An 18,798-nucleotide genomic window follows, 5' to 3' on the forward strand; every position below is an offset into this window, starting at 1 on the left:
ATAGCCAGTTTAAAATTGCACTGGCCTGCATGCAACCCTACCTGAAAAAGCCGAAGAAAAAAATGTATTTTAATTAAAAAGGTAATGTGATCTCCAGGACGACAGGAACCTATGTATCTCTTACTCATGTGGCTGAGTCTTAGCATCATGAAATACTGTCTGACACACAGAAGATACTCCACAAATTGAATCAATTCTGCTAATCGTTTTTGCATGATGTTAAATATAGCACTGAAGGCTTGATAGGTATGTTAAATTATAGGGCCCATAAGGAAAATACATAAGCAAATTAATTCATATGGATTTCTATGATCTAAGCCAATTTTATAGATGTCATAATTCTTTTAAAATGTTCTTTCTTAGTAAAAGACTAGAAATTTAATAATAAAACAGTAATAGCACACAAAAGAATACGAATACAGAAAGCTGTATTTTAAATTCCTTGATTTATAGATGGTACATTCCTTTTTATATATCTTTATACTTTTACTTCCTCAGTCACATGCAATAATCTACTCAAAGTTTAGGAAAACTCAAAATAAGCCCAGCATGTGAACAGTAATGCTGAATCAATAAAGTCTTCCATCGCCTAGCTCCCTAAGAAGATGATTTATATATTATCTACATACGAATATATGTGAATGTGTAATTTTGCCTTCTGTAGCTACATCCCAATACTTTGGTACCACATTTCTATCAGCTAAGGGGGACACTAGTCAAAATAGTCAGTTATCTCAGATTCATCAAATTGCTACTGAAGGAAATCACTCACATATCTAAAGTTGCTTCCTAGGTCCAATTAGTTTTGAGTGACACTTTTCTTTTTTTTTTTTTCCGAGACAGGGTTTCTCTGTAGCTTTGGAGCCTGTCCTGGTACTCACTCTGTAGACCAGGCTGGCCTCAAACTCACAGAGATCCGCCTGCCTCTGCTTGCTGAGTGCTGGGATTAAAGGTGTGCACCACCACTGCCTGGCCACTTTCTCTTTTTTTTCTTTTTTTCCTTTTTTTTTTTGGAGACAGGGTTTTCCTGTGTAACAGTCCTAGCTGTCCTGGAACTAGCTTTTGTAGACCAGGCTGGCCTCGAACTCACAGGGATTCACCTGCCGCTGACTCCCGAGTGCTGGGATTAAAGGCGTGTGTCACCACCTCCCGGCTTTCATTTTTATAAGTACAAGAAGCATTTTAAAAATTGAAGACTGTGCTGGGTGGTGGCGCACGCCTTTAATCCCAGCACTTGGAGGCGAGGCAGAGGCAGGCGGATCTCTGTGAGTGTGAGACCAGCTGGGTCTAAAAGAGCTAATTCCAGGACAGGCTCCAAAGCTCCAGGGAAACTCTGTCTTGAAAAACCAAAAACCAAAACAAAACATTGAAGAATGTACTGAAATGTTTAGGTGCATAGACTAACTTTCCAACTATAAGTTACTGGCATTTAGCAAAAAATCAGTTAACAGAAAACTAAAACTGTAAAGCCTATGTTTAAGAAACGCCCACTGGGCTCCGTTTTTATTTTACATTGAAATACTTCTGCTTTGCAAAGAAAAGACAGGAAAGTTCACATTACAAGAGTGCTTTTGTGTTTTAATTCTCTGAGAAAGTGGAAGAAATCTGAATAACAAGTTCACAATGTGGCAGATGAGCAGACAAACAATGATTTCAGTGAGGCTGTGCTCTGCCGACGCAAGTGTGTTGTCCCCGTCTGCCACGGTCTGGAGCACCCGGGCCACACGCTACAGCACACGAACCACAGAAAAGGCGGCTCCCAAAACAACCCCTTTTAATGTACAAACATGAGTTTAAAAATTGTTTTTAAAAAAATCACCTCTTTTACATAATGTATATGCAAAACTGCTTTAAATACATGATTCTGGAAGAATTATTTATGCATGCGCCGGCCTGTGGAATACGCCGCAGACAGGGCGCACACAGTGGCTCGCCTGTGGGAGGCGTCAGCTTATTCGGCAGCTTAGCAAACAAAACGCTGTGACAAAGCATCTTGAGGGCACCGAGACCCTGGGCCTCCAGACAGCGCGGACACTGCGACTGCCCAGTCTCCGCACAGGACACGCTGACGGTCCAGGTGCCCGCGGACAGCTGTCTGCTGGAAGGGCTGACACGGACTCCCTGCAGCGCACGTGGCTGCAGATACGACCTCCTGCAAAAGGGACAGCTGACAACTATTGCCATTCAAAGAGTGAATTAACCTAGAATTTCCTTTTTTTCAATTTTATTAATATTTTAAAAAATACATAAAAATACAACCATCCAATGTCTGAATAAATATATTTAACAAGTTGCAAGATAATACCTTATTTTACACAAAATTTTCAGCTTTAGAAATCTTGTTAAATAACTTCATTGTTGTTATATATTTCATTTTTGTATTTTTGTAACAAAATAAAAACTCTGAAATTACATAGAAAAAAGACAAAATATTTTTGTCAAGGGATAAGATAGTCCACTGAAAACTTATTCACAATTCCACTGTAAACATTAATAAACATTAAAATATTTGCATAATTGTGTGCTCAAAAGTCCTATAAAGAGTGGAAGACTTATTACAACTGCAGTTTTCAGTCAACTATACTTCCTTTCACAACTTATTTTGTCCCATATACACTTTAAACTGGGGCACACTGCTGAACATATGCTTTGGCAGTTCTACATAGCAAGTGCTTCCACAAAAAAAAAAAAATGAAATTAAAAAAAATCAACAATAATAATAAAAAACACAAAACACCCCCCTACTCACCAAGTGTTCATGTTCACACACTGAAAGTGCAGCAGGCACTGTCCAGCCAGGTAGTGGTCTGATGTTATCACGTGCACTCACTTGTCTAGGATTTCTAGAACACCTGAAAGCTTTATTATACAAATTCAAATTTGCTAAGTGCCCTTTTTTCTCTATCACAAAAAAAAAAAAAAGAAAGAAAAAGAAAATACAGAGGAAAAATTATGACCAATATGGCAGGTCACCTAACCTTCAATTATTAATAAGCTTATTTTTTGCAACAATAAAAAAGAAGAGAGGAGGATATAGACAATCCTGGAAAAATATACAGGAGATCCTTCGCCAGCTGAGTGCTTTCTGTGGCTGTAGTTCAGAGTTTGTAACTAAGTCCATGGCAGCAAACTGCTGGAAGGTGGGGCTTTCATCACCTGCACTCGACAGCAAGGACGTTCTGCGGGGGAGATGATGAAGAGGGACTCATTCCCGTGTCTGACGAAGCAGATGACATGGACGCTCCTGCATGGGACACTGTGGGGTCAACACACCGGTTAGATCAAGGAATGATCATGTAAAGATTCCTAAGATAGAAACTAAATTAGAAATAAAATTCTGTTGTTTGGTTTGTTTGAGACTATCTCACACAGACCAGCCTGGTTCAAAGTCGATATGTAGCCAAGGAGAACATTCTGGTTCTCTCACTTCTACCTCCCAAGAGCTGGGATTCCAGACGTGCCCTACTACACCCGGCTGGACCTCATCAGGTGTGTGAGCATGGGTGGTTTATTTAGACACCCCCTGGAGCCAGCTGTTCTACTTATCCCTGTTCTAGCCTGATCAAACACACTCTGTACTGGGCACCCCACGGCCTTGCTCTATTTCCCTGTGGGGAATGGAGGAGGACCTGAGAATGCGAAGTCCTGAGTGTCTGTGTTGTTGGGGACAGCCACGACAAGGACCATGGTCTCAAATCCATGGGAAAATAGCCAAGGTTCCCCGACAGGGTGATGCTCAAAGAAATGGCATAGCCTTCCTCAGGGGCTGACAGTGAAGAAAGTGTCCCCACAGCCTTTGCCCACTGGATGCTTACGGCCTTTCCACTGCTTCCCTACAGACTGCTCCCTCTGCGATGAGCTATGATCTCTTTGATCCAGCTGAATACATGCATAAGCCCTGCATCCCCCATCATCTGTAATAACCACATCCTTGTTCGGCTGTATGCAATGACTTTTCTGTTCTTACTCTACAGCATCCCTAGGGCCATGCGAGGACCCTTTGTCTGTAGGAGCCCATGTTCTCTCTGTCTGGTTTCTGGCCTGAGAGACAGGATGCTGTCCACCACCTCTTTTGTGTGTATCTCTTACATGGTAAGCTTTTAGCAACTGAAATTGGACCTGAAATCCCAGCACTTGGGTAGGATGAGAGAGAAAATCACCATGCATAGTGGCTGGCCTGGGCCAGAGAGAGACCCTGCCTCAGCAAGCCAACCTCATCTCCTAGTGAGAACCAAAGTCTCTAAGAACCCACTTCTAGCCTATGGAGTGCTACGTTCATGGTCTGACTTAAAGGCGTGTTAATGGTCTGCTAACACCATTAGCCTCCCATCACCTCTGGGAGTATTCCCAGCATTCTCTGAGGAGTTTCCCCCATATTCTTCAGTGTTCCTTCTAGAAATCCTATCAGGGCTCCTCACCAGTTCTGTTCTGTTATTTATTCTTCTCTCCCCTCATTACTCCACTGACCTTCCTTTCTGCCCACCAACCCATTTCTTTGAGACAACGTAGCTCAGGCTGTCCCCTTCCACCTCTTTGAGGAAGGGCGCCTCTTGCAGCTCAGGCTTGCCTAGTGGAGCTCCCTGCCTTCCCACCCCAAGTGCTGACATTGCAGGTGTCCACCATATCTTTCTTGCTTTCTGATGGGATTTTTTCCGCCAGCACAACACATGTCCTTTTTTTACTATTTTTTAAATCCCCGTCATACTTTCATAAATCCTTCTTTATCTCTAAAAATTTTTCCTTTTCTTGGACATAGGGTCTTACTTAACCCAAGCTAGTCTTGAACTAGCTACCTAGCCCAGGTTGGCCTTGAACTTTTGATCCTCCTGCTTCCACCTCCCAAGTGCTAGGATTACAACCACAGGTTTGATCAGCTTTACATTCTTAGTATATTTGTACTTTTTAGAAATGAACAGTTTTGTGGGTTATTCCCCCTCCTATTTCGGCCTATCTTTACACAAACATTTTCTTCAAATATCTGGTCATGTGGATTCCAGATGTAGGAAAAGCTAAAATAAGTTAGCTAGAAGCCATGTCTGAGCTTTGCATTTTTCAATGTGGACAAAACACATGTGACTTGCAAGGGTCTTGCTTTTAGGATCGGAAGCATCCAAATGCTGGTTTCTAGGGCAGACCACTTGTCTAGGCATAGTCAGACTCTTCAGAAGAACCCCCATCTCCTCCCAGGAAGGAGCAGGTTAAGTTTCTCAAGAAGTGGGAGGGTGGAAGAAGACAGGGAGATTCCCCATCTGGTATTCAACTCTGATCTAACCCTTCTCTATCTATCACCATTAGTTGTAGCTGGTGCCCCTGAGTCTTCAAAACAATTCCATTCAGTTCCTCTTTCAGTCAGAGATGGGGAAAGGTAAACCTGTCTTTAAAGGGTAGATATAATGATCTAATTTCTTACTTCATTTCCAAACAGTCTGGCAGTTCAGCCTCACCCCCGACCTTAACTTGAGAGCTTTTCTGCAGTTAAAAAATGTCAGCGGACTTGCTTGCTTGTTTCTTTAATTGCAAGAGCAAGTGAGTGTGCTCTTTGGCGCCGTTTTATCACTGGTACAGTGGTCCAGCAGCCGCTTGGTGTCCTACAGATACGGGTTTGTTTGTGTCTTAGTTTTTTTTAAGACAGGATCTTGCTATGTAGTCCAAGCTGACCTTGAACTTGGTTGAAATCCTGACTCTGTCTTCTGAAGGCTGAGATTTCGGGTACACACACACCCACAAGCACAAACACACAAACACACCTAGCTTCTAAAGATAAAATGTTGGCATTTGTTTTTGTGGTTTGAGGGTTTTGTTTGCTTTTCTTACTCTGCAGCTCAGACTGGCCTCAAACTCACCATTCTCCTGCCTCCATCCAGACTGCTAGGATCATAGGTATACACCGAGCTGCTGCTATTTCTTGTCTGCTGTGGTAACTGTTCCTTTTTCTTTTTCTTCTGGATATGGGGCTTTTTTTAAGCAATATGAAACTATTTTTCATGCATCCTTTATTTATGAACACAAGTTATTTTCCATGTCCGAAACACTAAAGAACAGCTCCATACTGCTCTCCTTGGCAACAGGCTTAAGGATCTGATGTCTATGCCCAGAAATACCACAGTGTACTGTGTTACTTGAGTTTCTGCAGGTATCACCCTCCAGCCCAAGAGAGAAGCCAAAGTTCACAGAAGTGGAGCTGCCCAAGCCCTTTGGAGATCAAACAGGATACCATGTGCCCCGATGCTAGACATGGGACCACAGGATCCAGTGTGGCTCTTGCTTGGCTCCATCATTAGTCTCTCTGTCCCCACTCCTCCCTTCTGGAATAGGAATATTTATGCCATATATGTTGGAAGTATGGACACTGTGTTCCTCTTTTTTTTTTTAAATTTTTGCAAGGGCGCAGAGATGTTTTTGAGTCTTGGTAGGTTCTATGGTCTTAGACTTCTGAATACTGAAGTGGCTGGGTCTATGGAACTTAATGGAAAGGGACCGAGTACACCTTGAACTAGAAAAGAAGATGAGCCTCTTGAGAAACAGGTGGAGTGTTGTGCTTAAAGGGATGTGGTTGCGTATAAGCTGACACGGAGACTTTTGACCATTAGTCTCAATGGTCAACTTGATTACATCAAGAAATGCCAGGGTGATTATTAGTAAAGAACTCTTATGGGTACGTGTGCATGAAGGGTTTTCAGAAACAATCCTATTAGGACCACTCTGACCTCATCAATAGGTTTCTTAGGTGAAAAGTTGGAGGCAGAACCATTGGAGAAAAAAGATCACTGTGGGTAAATCCTGACTCCTTCTTATATTCTTTTGGTGACAGCAATGTGAAAGTAATTAATACAAGAGCTATCACTATTTTGTTCTGCCACAAACAACACATAAATCCCCCTTCCTATTTTCTCTAGCAGTTGGCATTATCATCTTGGATGCTATTTCTCCCTAGAATCGTAATAATGAGTGATCACTTCCCCTTGTTCTGATCTGAATACTAATAAGTTAGGGCACAACCTTAATTTCCTTTACTGATATCTTGGCAGAGTTTGGCTCCACACCATGTCCAATGTTTGACTAGCTGGCATTCTTAAGGTCTGGCACAGATATCACACTCCTTAAGATTATTTAAAGTAACCTAACTGCCAGACTGCCAATGTTCCTCAGGGCACACACGGTCCAGCGATGTCAAGACACTAGAGATCAAAGTCTGTGTCTACTTCGTCTTGCCTCTGCATCCCCTGCAGAGCAGCCCATGCTCAGTAGCACTGCTGAGCACCATTCAACTGCCATGTAGCTGTTTATGAATGAGTTACAGCTTCAAACAGGTAATGCCAACAATACCTAAGGCCTAATAACAAAAGTTAGTATTTGTTGAGCAGAGTATGCCCTCCGGGAAAACCCAACATGGTTAGTAAATCACAGATTGTTTAAAATAGTTCATAGGTCTTTCAAGAGTGTCGTTCTGGTTAACTCGGCTGCAGATACACCCGCTTCCCGCATCAGGAGACAATGCTATCCCTAAAAGTACTGCACACGAACTGAGAGATAAACTTACAAAATGACCTGAGTACTTCCAGAAATGAGGGGAGAAAGAAAGAACATTACCTTCTCTGTCTTTCTTTTTCAATCTTTTCCTCCTCCTGTCTATGGTTGCAACTTCAGACTTCAAAGACATGTAGTATTTTCTGATTTCCTGTAGTTTTTCTTGGAGAAAAGAGATTCTCTCTGTACTGTTCATATTATCCAATTCATCTAAAAGGAAAGATAATCTAAATTTTAAAATGGCAATTCTATAAAAAAAGGCAATTCTATAAAAAGTTGGACTTGTAAATCAGTAAGCTTTAGTACTATGACCTATCATAAGTTCTTTACAGAAGATACGAATAAATTAAATCTATGACTAAGAGTTCTTTAGCATTATATTCTATATTAAGCATGCATTACTCTTGGAGCTAGAGAGAGTGCTCAGTGGTTAAGAACTCTGGCTGCTCTTCTAGAGGACCTGGCTGGGTTCAATTCCCAGCACCCACATGACAGCTCACAATTGTCTGTAACTTCAGTTCCAGGGGATATGACACCCTCACACAGACATACATAAAGGGAAAACACCAGTGCACATTAAATAAATAAATCTAAGGGAAAAAAACATTTATCATTCCAATGATCACAAAACATTAGGAGACATGAAAATAAGGCAGTAGACCTATAGTGTAATTAGCATCTTCGGCGGGCAACACTTCCACCTCACTGACTTACATAACTGAGACCTCGGACAAAGTCTGTGTAGCCCAAGTTGCCCTCAAATTTATGCCCCTCCGGCTTCAATCTCATGAATGCTGGGTTACAGGGGTGAACCACACACTCAGCACGTGTTTTGTTTCTTAACTAAAGATTTTGTCATACTTACTGAATTCGCATTATCCAAATTAAAGAGAAGAAAAGCAGATTTACATACAAGTGATGATTACTGATCTGCAATGGCTACATAATTTGTTAATGATTACTAGCATCATTCCATCAGTCAAGAAATGTCACACTTCACAGTATACTCAGGCTATCTGAAGGTTCTTACTGAGTTGGAAGCTCCACTTATATGTCCGGGGGGATGAATTTGGGTGCTTTTCTCTGTGCTTCTCTTTCTCTCCATCTTTGATGTGAGGCGAGATCCTTGCAGGGGAGCGGGCCAGCTTCTGCGGCTTAGACAGGTTGAGATGCTTGACTGGTGTGCGTTTGCTGGAACTGTCTATGGTGGGGAGGTCTTCGCTGTCACTGCTTTGTCCTGTAATAAGTTCACTCCAATTACACATGATGGACAGCCCCAAACAGAGATGCAGCGGAAGAAGCAGTGACACTTCTGGGTATCACACAGGTGAGCACATATATCAAGGATCACAACAGAGAAAGGGGAAAATATACTCTTTGGCCTCAGCGACAGAAGCAAGATGACGAAAGGCCTGTCAGCCTTTGGAAAGCGCCACAGTAAGATGCACACTGTGTGGCGCTGCTATGGCTCTAAGGTCTATCACCTTCAGAAGTCGGCCTGCGGCACAGAGTTACAACACAGTATCCTGCAATTCCATGAGTGTGGAAACAAAACATAAAAATACTCTAAAGGAGAACCAACCCAACCGTGTATGAAGAACACACACAGATCTTATAAACATGTTCAATGTTTATTTTTCTTTTCTTTAACTTTTTTTTGGTTTTTCAAGACAGGGTTTCTTTGTGTAGCCCTAGCTATCCTGGAACTCACTCTGTAGACCAGGCTGGCCTCAAAGAGATTTCTGCTTGCCTCTGCTCCCAAGTGCAAGGATTAAAGGTGTGCGCTATCACTTACTGCCTTTAATCATAAATATGTAACATTTATTTATCATTAATAAATATAAAATAAATAAGAAATGTTATTAAATATTACCTCATAAATAAAAACATTTATTTTTGAAAAATAGTCTTGATAGCCCAGATTGGCCTAAAAATTAGTATCTAGTCCAGACTATCTTGGAACTCAAGATCCTCCTGCCTCATCTGCCTGTGTGCTATGATTACAGGCATGCTGGTCTATGCTCAATTTCTGATACATGTGTTAACAAGAGAGAATTAATTTAAAACTCTGCGTCCTTCCTCACCAATTCATCCTAAGAACTGTACTGACTTTCCCATGAAAACAAACTGGAATTTTATTTTACTGTTTTTTTCAAGGTATATACCTTTTATCCCTACCCTATCTTTACTCTCAAAAGCTAAAGATTGCACACTCAGTTTCCCAGTCTGTCTCCTCTCCTGCATCTGCCCTATCTGTATGTCCTTACTACCCTTAAGGAAGAGTTTGATTGCTGTGTGGAGGATGTGGAGGACAGGCTACGCGTTGTGGAGGACATACGGAAGTCCCACCCTTCTGCATCCTGGGACAGGACTCACAATGTCAGGATTGCATGGCAAATGCTTTACCCAATGAGCCACATCACTGGCCCCTTATTGGGTCTTAATTATAATGGTTACAATATGATTATTACTCGTCCTCAAAAGAAGAGTTTGCTTTATAATGCTCAACTACCAGGTCTCTTGAAATAAAGACCCTTATGTAAAATGCCCGTGTTCTGTAACTGTGCGAGAATTCTGTTTCTAAAGTCTAGATCTGCCTCACCCTTACGTGTCGGGGTGGGGAGTGGAGGGGGAGGAGAGTAAGCTCCCTTTGGTGAGAACCTTTTCCCATAAAATTTCTTGAAAAAGAAATGTCTTGTCAGCTGTGGGAGGGACAATACACCTTTAATCCCAGCACTTGGGTAGCAGAGGAAGGCAGATCTCTGAGTTTGAGGCCAGCCTGGACTACAGAGTGAGTTCTAGGACATCCTGAATCATACAGAAAAACCCTGTCTCGAAAATCAAAAGAAAGAAATGTCTTGTCATTCTGACTTCCTTTCCTTCTAACTGTGCCTGGAACTCAATATGGACCAAATAAAACACCGTAAGCTAATCCATACAACCCCAATACTGTTGATTTCACCTCGTAATTCTACTTTTGGGTTTTTTTCTTGTTTTCTTTTTCTTTTCTGTATATGTGTGTGTTCACATGTGTGGAGAGATGTGTGCATGTGCACATAGGGCACTATTCCTCAGGAGCTGTCCACCTTGTCTTCTGAAACAATCTCCCACTGGGAACCGGGGCTCACAGATTTGGCGAGGCTGACTAGCAAGTGAACGCCTGTCTACTTTCCCCAGCCTTGGGATCAAAGTGTGCAGAAGCACACCTGGCCTTTTACAGGAGCTTGTGGATCAGTGTGAGATCTCTGCTTGCACTGCAAGCACTTGACTGACAGCTTTCTCCAGTGCTTTCTCATTTTCATGACTTTCCCACAGCATCCTGTGAAAACAGACTTCTGAACACAGACTTTCTTCTGACACTACATGCTGTCTATCTTCCTAATCCTGGGTAGCAACAACTCAGCCCCCAAACCTTTCCAACACTCTGCTGCTAGGTCTATGTTCCATATCTAAGTTAACTAAGTCCTTCGAAGACACTAACCACACTGAATCCTATTAGTTTTACTGACTTCATCTTTCATTCCATCCCTTGATCCATCCAAAGATTCCTTCCAAAAGTAAAAGCCAATCATGCCCTTTACTTAGGTGTTAAGTGTGGGCATGCACGTGCCATGGCATAGCTGTCCAGGTTACAAGACAATGTTCAGGTGTCATTTGTCTCTGCACCCAAGAGCCGTCCTGTCTCCACCTCCCGCTCACAGCAGGAGAACTGGGATCATACATGTGCAGCCAGCATTGTTAGCTTTCCCATGGGTTCTACGGATTGAACTTGGGGTGCCAGGCTGGTGGTACAGCTGGCACATTTACCTTCCGAGAAACCTGGTTAGCCACTTCCTTTTTTAAATCTTTAAAATTTTACCTGAAATAATTATAAATTTATAAAAATTAAACAATACCAGAATTTTTTTCAATCCACTTGAGGCCAATTGCCTCTTCACATCCAAATATTTTAGCATGAAACACTTCTTACAATCAGAATGATTTTTCATATTAGTTATCTAGACCTAACTCAACTGCTTTGAAACAACAAACATCTGGTATCACACATGGTTTCTGAGAAACAAAATCTTGAAGCATCTTGACTAGCTGGCCCACCTCAGGAATCCTGGGAGGGTGCACTTTAGCCAGGGCTTTGGTCTCTGAGATCTTGACTGGCTCACTGGCATGGCTACTGGCACAGTGTTGGTTTTTTCCTGGCCACCTGCAGAAGCCGACAGCCCCTCACTGCACAGACTTGAGACGCTGATGTCCTTACACTATGGCAGTGCCTTCCTATCAGGGTTAGAGGGCTCTGTGGGGCCTTTTATGATCCATTCTCCAAAGCCATCGTCTCAGTTACTACCCCTGTGGCTGTGGTAGAAGACTGGCACCCTGATACAGGCAGCGGGACAGTTCAAGGGCGCGGTCCATCCCATTGCTATGTAGCCAACGCTGGCCTTAAGCTTGCAATTTTCCTGCTTTAGCCTTCCAAATGCCAATATGACATTAAATCACATGCTACTGTGCCCAGCTGAGAGAGTATTCACTTCGATTACACTAAGGTGGTATCTTACAGCTTTATAAGCTATAAAATTATGCATATTCCCTTTATAATTTTTAAAAGATTTATTTATTTATTATATGTACAATATCCTGACTGCATGTATCCCTGTGGGCCAGAAGAGAGCACCAGATCTCATTACAGATGGTTGTGAGCCACCATGTGGTTGCTGGGCACTGAACTCAGGACCTCTGGAAGAGCAGCCAGTGCTCTTAACCTCTGAGCCATCTCTGTAGCCCCGTTTTATAATTTCTAATCCAGTCTTCTCTCCCATCATTCTCTTTTCCTTAGTCCTGAACCATGCAGCTGCAAGACACTCCTGACTACTAGAAACCTGAAAGACAGATTCAAGTCCTTTGAGGTGTCTGTCTGTTCCTATATGAACTCTGTCCTTCGATTAGGATATAAGCTGTTTTACCTAAGGCATGGCCTAGCAACGAACTTGTCAAAAATCAACCATACTTATTTTGACTATTTAACATTATTCATACACTGTTTGTTTTTCGTATAATCTAATCCATTCATACTGATTTACTATTTTATATCTTTTGATAAGAATTAACTTTTCAGGATGAGGCGATGGCTCGGTGGTTAAGAGCTCTTACTGCTCTTGCAGAGGACCCAGGCTCAATTTCCAACACCCACATGGTGACTCACAACCATCTGTTACTTCAGTTCCTGGGGATTTGGTGCCTCTTCTGAACTCTGTAGGCACTAGGCAGGTGCATGGTGCATTAACATACATGTAGTCAAAACATTCATAATATATAAAATAAAATAAATATTTCTATACTATTTATAAATAAGCTTTTTTGACTAAAGGAAAACATTATCAGTAGAAATAAAATTTTGCACATTTTTAATACCACAACAGATGCTATTTTTCTTTTCTTCAAGATCCTGAAATGCTGTTCTAATATTCAATTGCTTTCCATGAAATAATAATTTTAGTTATCCCAGTTCTATTAGTAAAACTAATAGATATTTTCTGATTAAATTGGATGGCTGGTAAGACGGCAAAGTGGGGAAGAATCTGTCATACAAGCCTGAATATCTAAGTTTGATCTCCAAACCCCCAAAGATGGAAGGAGAGAACTGGCCGCACAAAGCTGTCCTCTGGCCTCCACATGTACTTGGTGGCACGTCTATGTGCTTGTATGCATGTACACGTGTGCACACAGACAGACACACCCCATATAAAAATGGAAAAGTTATCTTCAGAACATAATAAACACACTGCTCAATTTCTGCACTGCCTTGAATGGTCACGCCACACCTCTGCGGCTGGACAAACACCAACCTGCTCCGTTCTTCTCGCTTTTGGCTGCAGCACTTGTTCGCTTTGGGGTTCGCTTCTGCTTTTTTGCCATCAACCCACTATTTCCATCGCTTGGCCTCTTCTGACCTGAAATAAAGGAAAAGAAAAACCTTGAAAACCAAAGCAGAAGGTTGAGACAGACAGGTCCTTTACATACTTGTCCACGTCAGTTCTCCATTTCTAAAAAGACAACAGTAACCACTGTCACATCTAAAGCCTGAATTGTTGGCTTTAACACAGAAGCAATTTCCCTCTCGAAAGCCTTACCCTTCTCTCTGCTCTCTCTCTCTTGGACAATTAAACTACAGGTCCCAGGGGCACCGCTGGCTTCAAACCCGTTTGCTGACCCCCTCTCACAGGGGCCTTCCTGTGACTCTCCGGCAACACTATCAACCTCAACGGTTCCGTCGCTCTCGCTCTTCACGCTCCGGGACTCGTCCTGACTGAGAGCGAGAGGGGAAGCCACTGAAAAGTTATGCTGTGCTACAGGAGGCAGGGCAGGCGGGACGGACGCCAGAGCGTGAGACTCGGAGCTTTCCACTACCACGTCCTCAGTGCTGCTCTTCTCCTTCTCATCCAAGTCGTCCAAGTCCACCTCATGGCAAACCAGGGTTTCGGGCCCAATCAGAGGCATCACGTCCTCCTCCTCCTTGAGTGCCACATGCACAGGTTCTTCAGCTGGGCTGTCTGATTTCTCACTGGTCAGCTCCTGAGTGCCCTGGTCCGGCTCTGCTATCAGTGATGGCATTCCTTCACTTCCTGTTTCAAAGTGCTGCTCGAAATGCAAGCCTCTCCGGCCCTCAGTTCCAGCGCCATCACTGGCTCTGTCTTGGGATAGGCTGGCTGCGGCTTCCATTCCGTTCTCAAGCCTTACTTTTTTCTCTGGCGAGGGTTGTCCCAGTATTTTCCGTTTCAACTTTTTCTCTTTTTCATATTGGTCAACCTCATCTTCTGGAGAAGAGAAGTTTTTACATTCTAGTGAAGAAAACTCCAGGCCAGGAGTGTCTGCACGAGCTTCGGGGCCTGCTTCTTCCTGGCTGAACGAGGAGAGCTTTCCAATGTCTAAAGAAAGGTCTTTCGTCTTACTCCGCCTTCCCTTTCCTTTAGGGGACTTTTCCACCTGTTTCTTAGCTTCTTCTACTTGTTCCACTTTGTTTCCAAAAATATGAACTATTTGATCATTGTCTTCGACTTCCACCTTCAGGGTCTCTGAGGGCTGCATCTGAGTCCTGTCATTTTCTTTTAATAGATGTATAATCTTTGGGTTCTCTTCATCTAGTTTATCATCATTCAAATTTTCACTTTTTTCTAATTCATCTTTAATATCAGGAGAAAGTTCTTCACTTATCAAGCTCTTCTCCAAAGGGTCTTCTGTTTCACTATCAGATGAACAAGAGTCTGTAAGGAGACAGTACATTACACAGATGGTTAAATTAAATACCAATGTAATAACTAAAATCCTACTAAACAGGATCCTTTATATACTTCTGAATCTCCATAGAAATGTCTTCTATAAAATAAGAGCATTTGTGTTAAAATATAAGGGGAATGACAAAACTTAAAATGGGACGACAGAGGGCATGATGGTGCATGCATTAATCCCAGTGCTCAGGAGACAGAGGTAGGCAGATTTCTGGGCCAGCATGGTCTACAGAGCAAGTTCCTGGACAGCCAGAGATAAAGGGGAAAACCCTGCCTCCAAATAAATAAATAAATAAATAAATAAACGAATGAATGAAAAAGTAAAAAACAAGCAAATAAACAAAAAAGTTTATTTATACCAGGCTGACCTCAAACTCACAGAGATCCACCTGCCTCTGCCTCCTGAGTGCTGGGATTAAAGGTGTGCATCACCACTGTCCAGCCTAACATTGCATCTTAATAAAGTTCATGCTTTTTCTTGTTTTTTCTTTCTTCTTCTTCTTCTTTCCTTCCTTCCTCCCTCCCTCTCTCTCTGGGAAGCCAGCTCAGATGATAAAATGTACTGTTTGAGCATAAATACCTAAGTTCAAACCCCAAATCCATGAAAAAAAGCTGAACATGGCTCTCATTTGTAATTCCAGGTTTGGGTGGCAGAGACAGGAAGATGATTAGGAATCTCTTGCTGGTCTGAGAACACAGCTCAATGAGCACCAGGGCAATGAAAGACCATGTCTCAAAACAACGCCAGGGCTAGAAAGATGGCTCTGAGGGTAAAAATGATTGTCACCAAGACTGATGATCTGAGTTCAATCCTGAGGACTACATGGTGGCAGAAGAGAACCAATTCTGACCTCCAAATGTGCACAGTGGCATATACTCGTCTCCCCAAAATAAACACACAAATACGATGAAACAGAAATAGAAGTTAACAGTTCCTAAGGAACACTGCTCCAGATTGTCCACACTGGGCTCTGAATATGTGTGTGTGTGTGTGTGTGTACTCCTTCCTCCAGAAACACGTATGCATGTGTATACATACAAACAATTAAGAACAAAATTTGTAAAAACATAATGCATAGCATGTTACCATGTCAGTTCTGATGAAGAGCTGTCTTCAGTAGCATCACACTTAGGCTACCGTACCACCTAGAAAATGCAAAGAGCTAGGTGTGGTGGCACATGCCTTTAATCCCCACTCTGGAGGCAAAGATACACAGATCCCTGAGGCCAACCTGATCTAAAGCATGAGTTCCAGGAGAGCCAGAGCTACACAGAGAAATCCCCGTCTCAAAACAACAGCAACAAAAAGAACGAGAGGGGGGGGGAGGGAGGGAGGGAGGGAGGGAGGGAGGAAGGGAGGGAGGGAGGGAGAGAGGGAGAGGGAGGGAGGGAGGGAGGGAGGGAGGAAGAAGAAGAAGAAAGAAAAAACAAGAAAAAGCATGAACTTTATTAAGATGCAATGTTAGGCTGGACAGTGGTGATGCACACCTTTAATCCCAGCACTCAGGAGGCAGAGGCAGGTGGATCTCTGTGAGTTTGAGGTCAGCCTGGTATGCAGAATGACTTCCAGGACAGCCAGGGCTACACAGAGAAATCCTGTCTCAAAAACCAACCAACCAACCACAAAAAACCACAGCAACAACAACAAAAAGATTCAGGTTAATATGTCAAGTGACTTGACCTGAATTACTACAAAGGTTTACCACTCTGTACTCTAGGAAGGGAGCACAACATTCCACCTAAAACTGTTCTGCAAAGAAGGGATGTTTACAATGGGCAATGTGAACTCTCCAGCCTTCAGATGTTCTTATTAACACAAGAGAAAGCACAAGCAAGTCACCAGCTTGCAAGACAGATTATTTACTTCATGTCAGAGAATTTTTCAAATGATAAGGTAGCATTCTAAGATTATATGACTATATAATGTAAAAATTTTTTCACTTACAACACTTATACCTTCCCTAAATAATTTTTAAAAGATAAACACTGAATGTGTTTATTTTTGTAAAGACAAAGTTCTCAGAGTGTAGCCCTGGCCTGCCTTGGCAGAAGAGACCAGGCTGGCCTCGAACTCACAGAGATCCACCTGCCTCTGCCTCCCGAGTACCAGGATTAAAAGTGTGCACCACTATACTTGACAAAGTTTTATATTTTTCTGCTTGTTGTTTTTTCTTGTCTTAGGATTTATTTTTATTTTATGAATAAGAGTGTTTGCATGTATGTAGTATGTTCATGCCTGGTGCCTGTGGAGGCCAAAAGAGGGTGTCAGATACCCGGGAGCTGGAGCTTTAGACTTTATGAATGCCACTTGGGTGCTGAGAACTGAACCCCAGTTTTCTGCAAGAGCAGCAAGTAATCTTAATTACAGAGCCATCTTCCACACCCGTGAATGATTATGAAAAAAAAAAGTATATAAATCTTTTGGGGTTTAAATAAAAGTAGGATGTAGAATTTCACTTTCTCATGTCCAAACATTCTTCAGTTCTGCAGTTCAGTGATGCTGACATTGGTTATGTAGGCCCTAAGGGAACACCTACTGAGAAATGGAAGCTCACGCCTCCCAGAAACCTTGTGTTTGCATATAATGCTAACAGCCAGCAGGTGGCACACTGCAGCTAATGGTAAACCTGACCTTTACAGAGCTCTAATGAGGGTAATTTTATAATATCGCCATTTAAAATCTCTTAGATTGCGTAGAAAAAATAAGGCCAGAAAAGTGGGGGGAAATAAAAGGCACGGTTACTAGGGTTAAGGTTAGGGTCATCTCTGCTTTCCACAAGGGACTCTTACAGCCACTAGTTTCTGCTCTCAACAAGCTCTGTGAACACGACCAGGTGCCGCACTGACAGCAGACACTGGTGCACGTAGACAGGTTTGACGCAGAGCATATCAGGCACTGAGATTCATGGGTTAACTTCCCCACGACTAAACTAGTTTTCTCTAAAATCCTTATGACAGATGGGTATCTTGATTAATATCACTAGAGTTTAAATCAAAATATACACCAAAATAAGTATTAGCTGCCAATTAAATCCTGTAGTTTAATCACGTTAGGTTAAAAATCGAGATAACCTGCTATGACCATTTTATTAGTCATGGGCAACACAGCTACATTTTGGTCAATGATGGCTGCATATATTTGTGGTTCTATTACAAGCTCTGTCATCTAGGAGCACTTCAGCCCTTAGGTTGGTAAGCACCCTCTGTGACATTCATACAATGATGAGATCCCCACTGATAAGTGATGAATATGTACATATAATGTCTTAAAAGTCAACAATCCATAAAAGGAAGGAAGGAAGGAAGGAAGGAAAGAAGGAAGGAAGGTGACTGAAAAAAAAAAAGTCAACAATCCTCAAATCAAGTCCCTCATTTCACTGGGTGAGATGAGCTGCCTGTCATCTGCCATGGGCGTTATGGTACCTGATTTCCCTTCGCTGTTGGCCGCCTTAGATAAACTGTAGGGCGTGGATTTTAAAGGAGGTCTCCCCCGTTTTGACTTCTGCCTCTCTTCATCCCTCTTTTCGTCCTTTTCACCATCCTCTTTATTCTGGGTAACAACAAAATGCATGAGAAGAGCCAAAGCCTTTTAAAAGTGAACGTTCTATTTCTCCAAGAAAAACAATTAACACCAAAATAAAAGATCAGTTAATTTAAATGTCAAGTCCTAATGTGCTTATCTAGAGAAATCCAGAACAGTTTTCTAACCCATTCATATGACAATAACCACTCCCCCTGGTTCTACATTTCCTGCTGAGGAAATGAAAGGCACTAGGCAGATCTCCAAAGCAGGAACTATGGACGGAAGGGGTGTGCAAGGATACTGTGGGCGGGCAGATAGCTTTGATGTGGTGGAGGTGGAGGTAAGAGGAGAACAGTGCATCTCCAGTGTGACTGGGGCCTGTGTGGAGTTCTAATGATGGTAACAGCATCTCACATCTGTCTAAACCTACTGCAGGCGCAAAGACCCAGAGCTGTGTCACACCTCAGA

At 42.4% G+C, this 18,798-nt stretch overlaps 1 protein-coding gene across 1 annotated transcript in view; it reads right to left on the bottom strand.

Annotated features, from left to right (window-relative positions):
• Nucleotides 1-1,551: 1,551 nt before the first annotated feature.
• Nucleotides 1,552-18,798, bottom strand: part of Arid4a (AT-rich interaction domain 4A) — a 69,297-nt gene continuing 52,050 nt past the window's right edge. Inside the window, exons 19-24 of the mRNA XM_038336063.1 lie at nt 18,231-18,357; nt 13,653-14,783; nt 13,368-13,472; nt 8,558-8,764; nt 7,591-7,737; nt 1,552-3,256 (exon numbers count right to left, since the gene is read on the bottom strand). Of these exons, the coding sequence (XP_038191991.1) occupies nt 3,153-3,256; nt 7,591-7,737; nt 8,558-8,764; nt 13,368-13,472; nt 13,653-14,783; nt 18,231-18,357 (1,821 nt within the window). The 3' untranslated portion in view covers nt 1,552-3,152. The remainder of the gene's footprint in view (nt 3,257-7,590; nt 7,738-8,557; nt 8,765-13,367; nt 13,473-13,652; nt 14,784-18,230; nt 18,358-18,798) is intronic.

Source organism: Arvicola amphibius, chromosome 7, assembly GCF_903992535.2.
Source record: "Arvicola amphibius chromosome 7, mArvAmp1.2, whole genome shotgun sequence".
Classification (NCBI taxonomy): Eukaryota; Metazoa; Chordata; class Mammalia; order Rodentia; family Cricetidae; genus Arvicola; species Arvicola amphibius.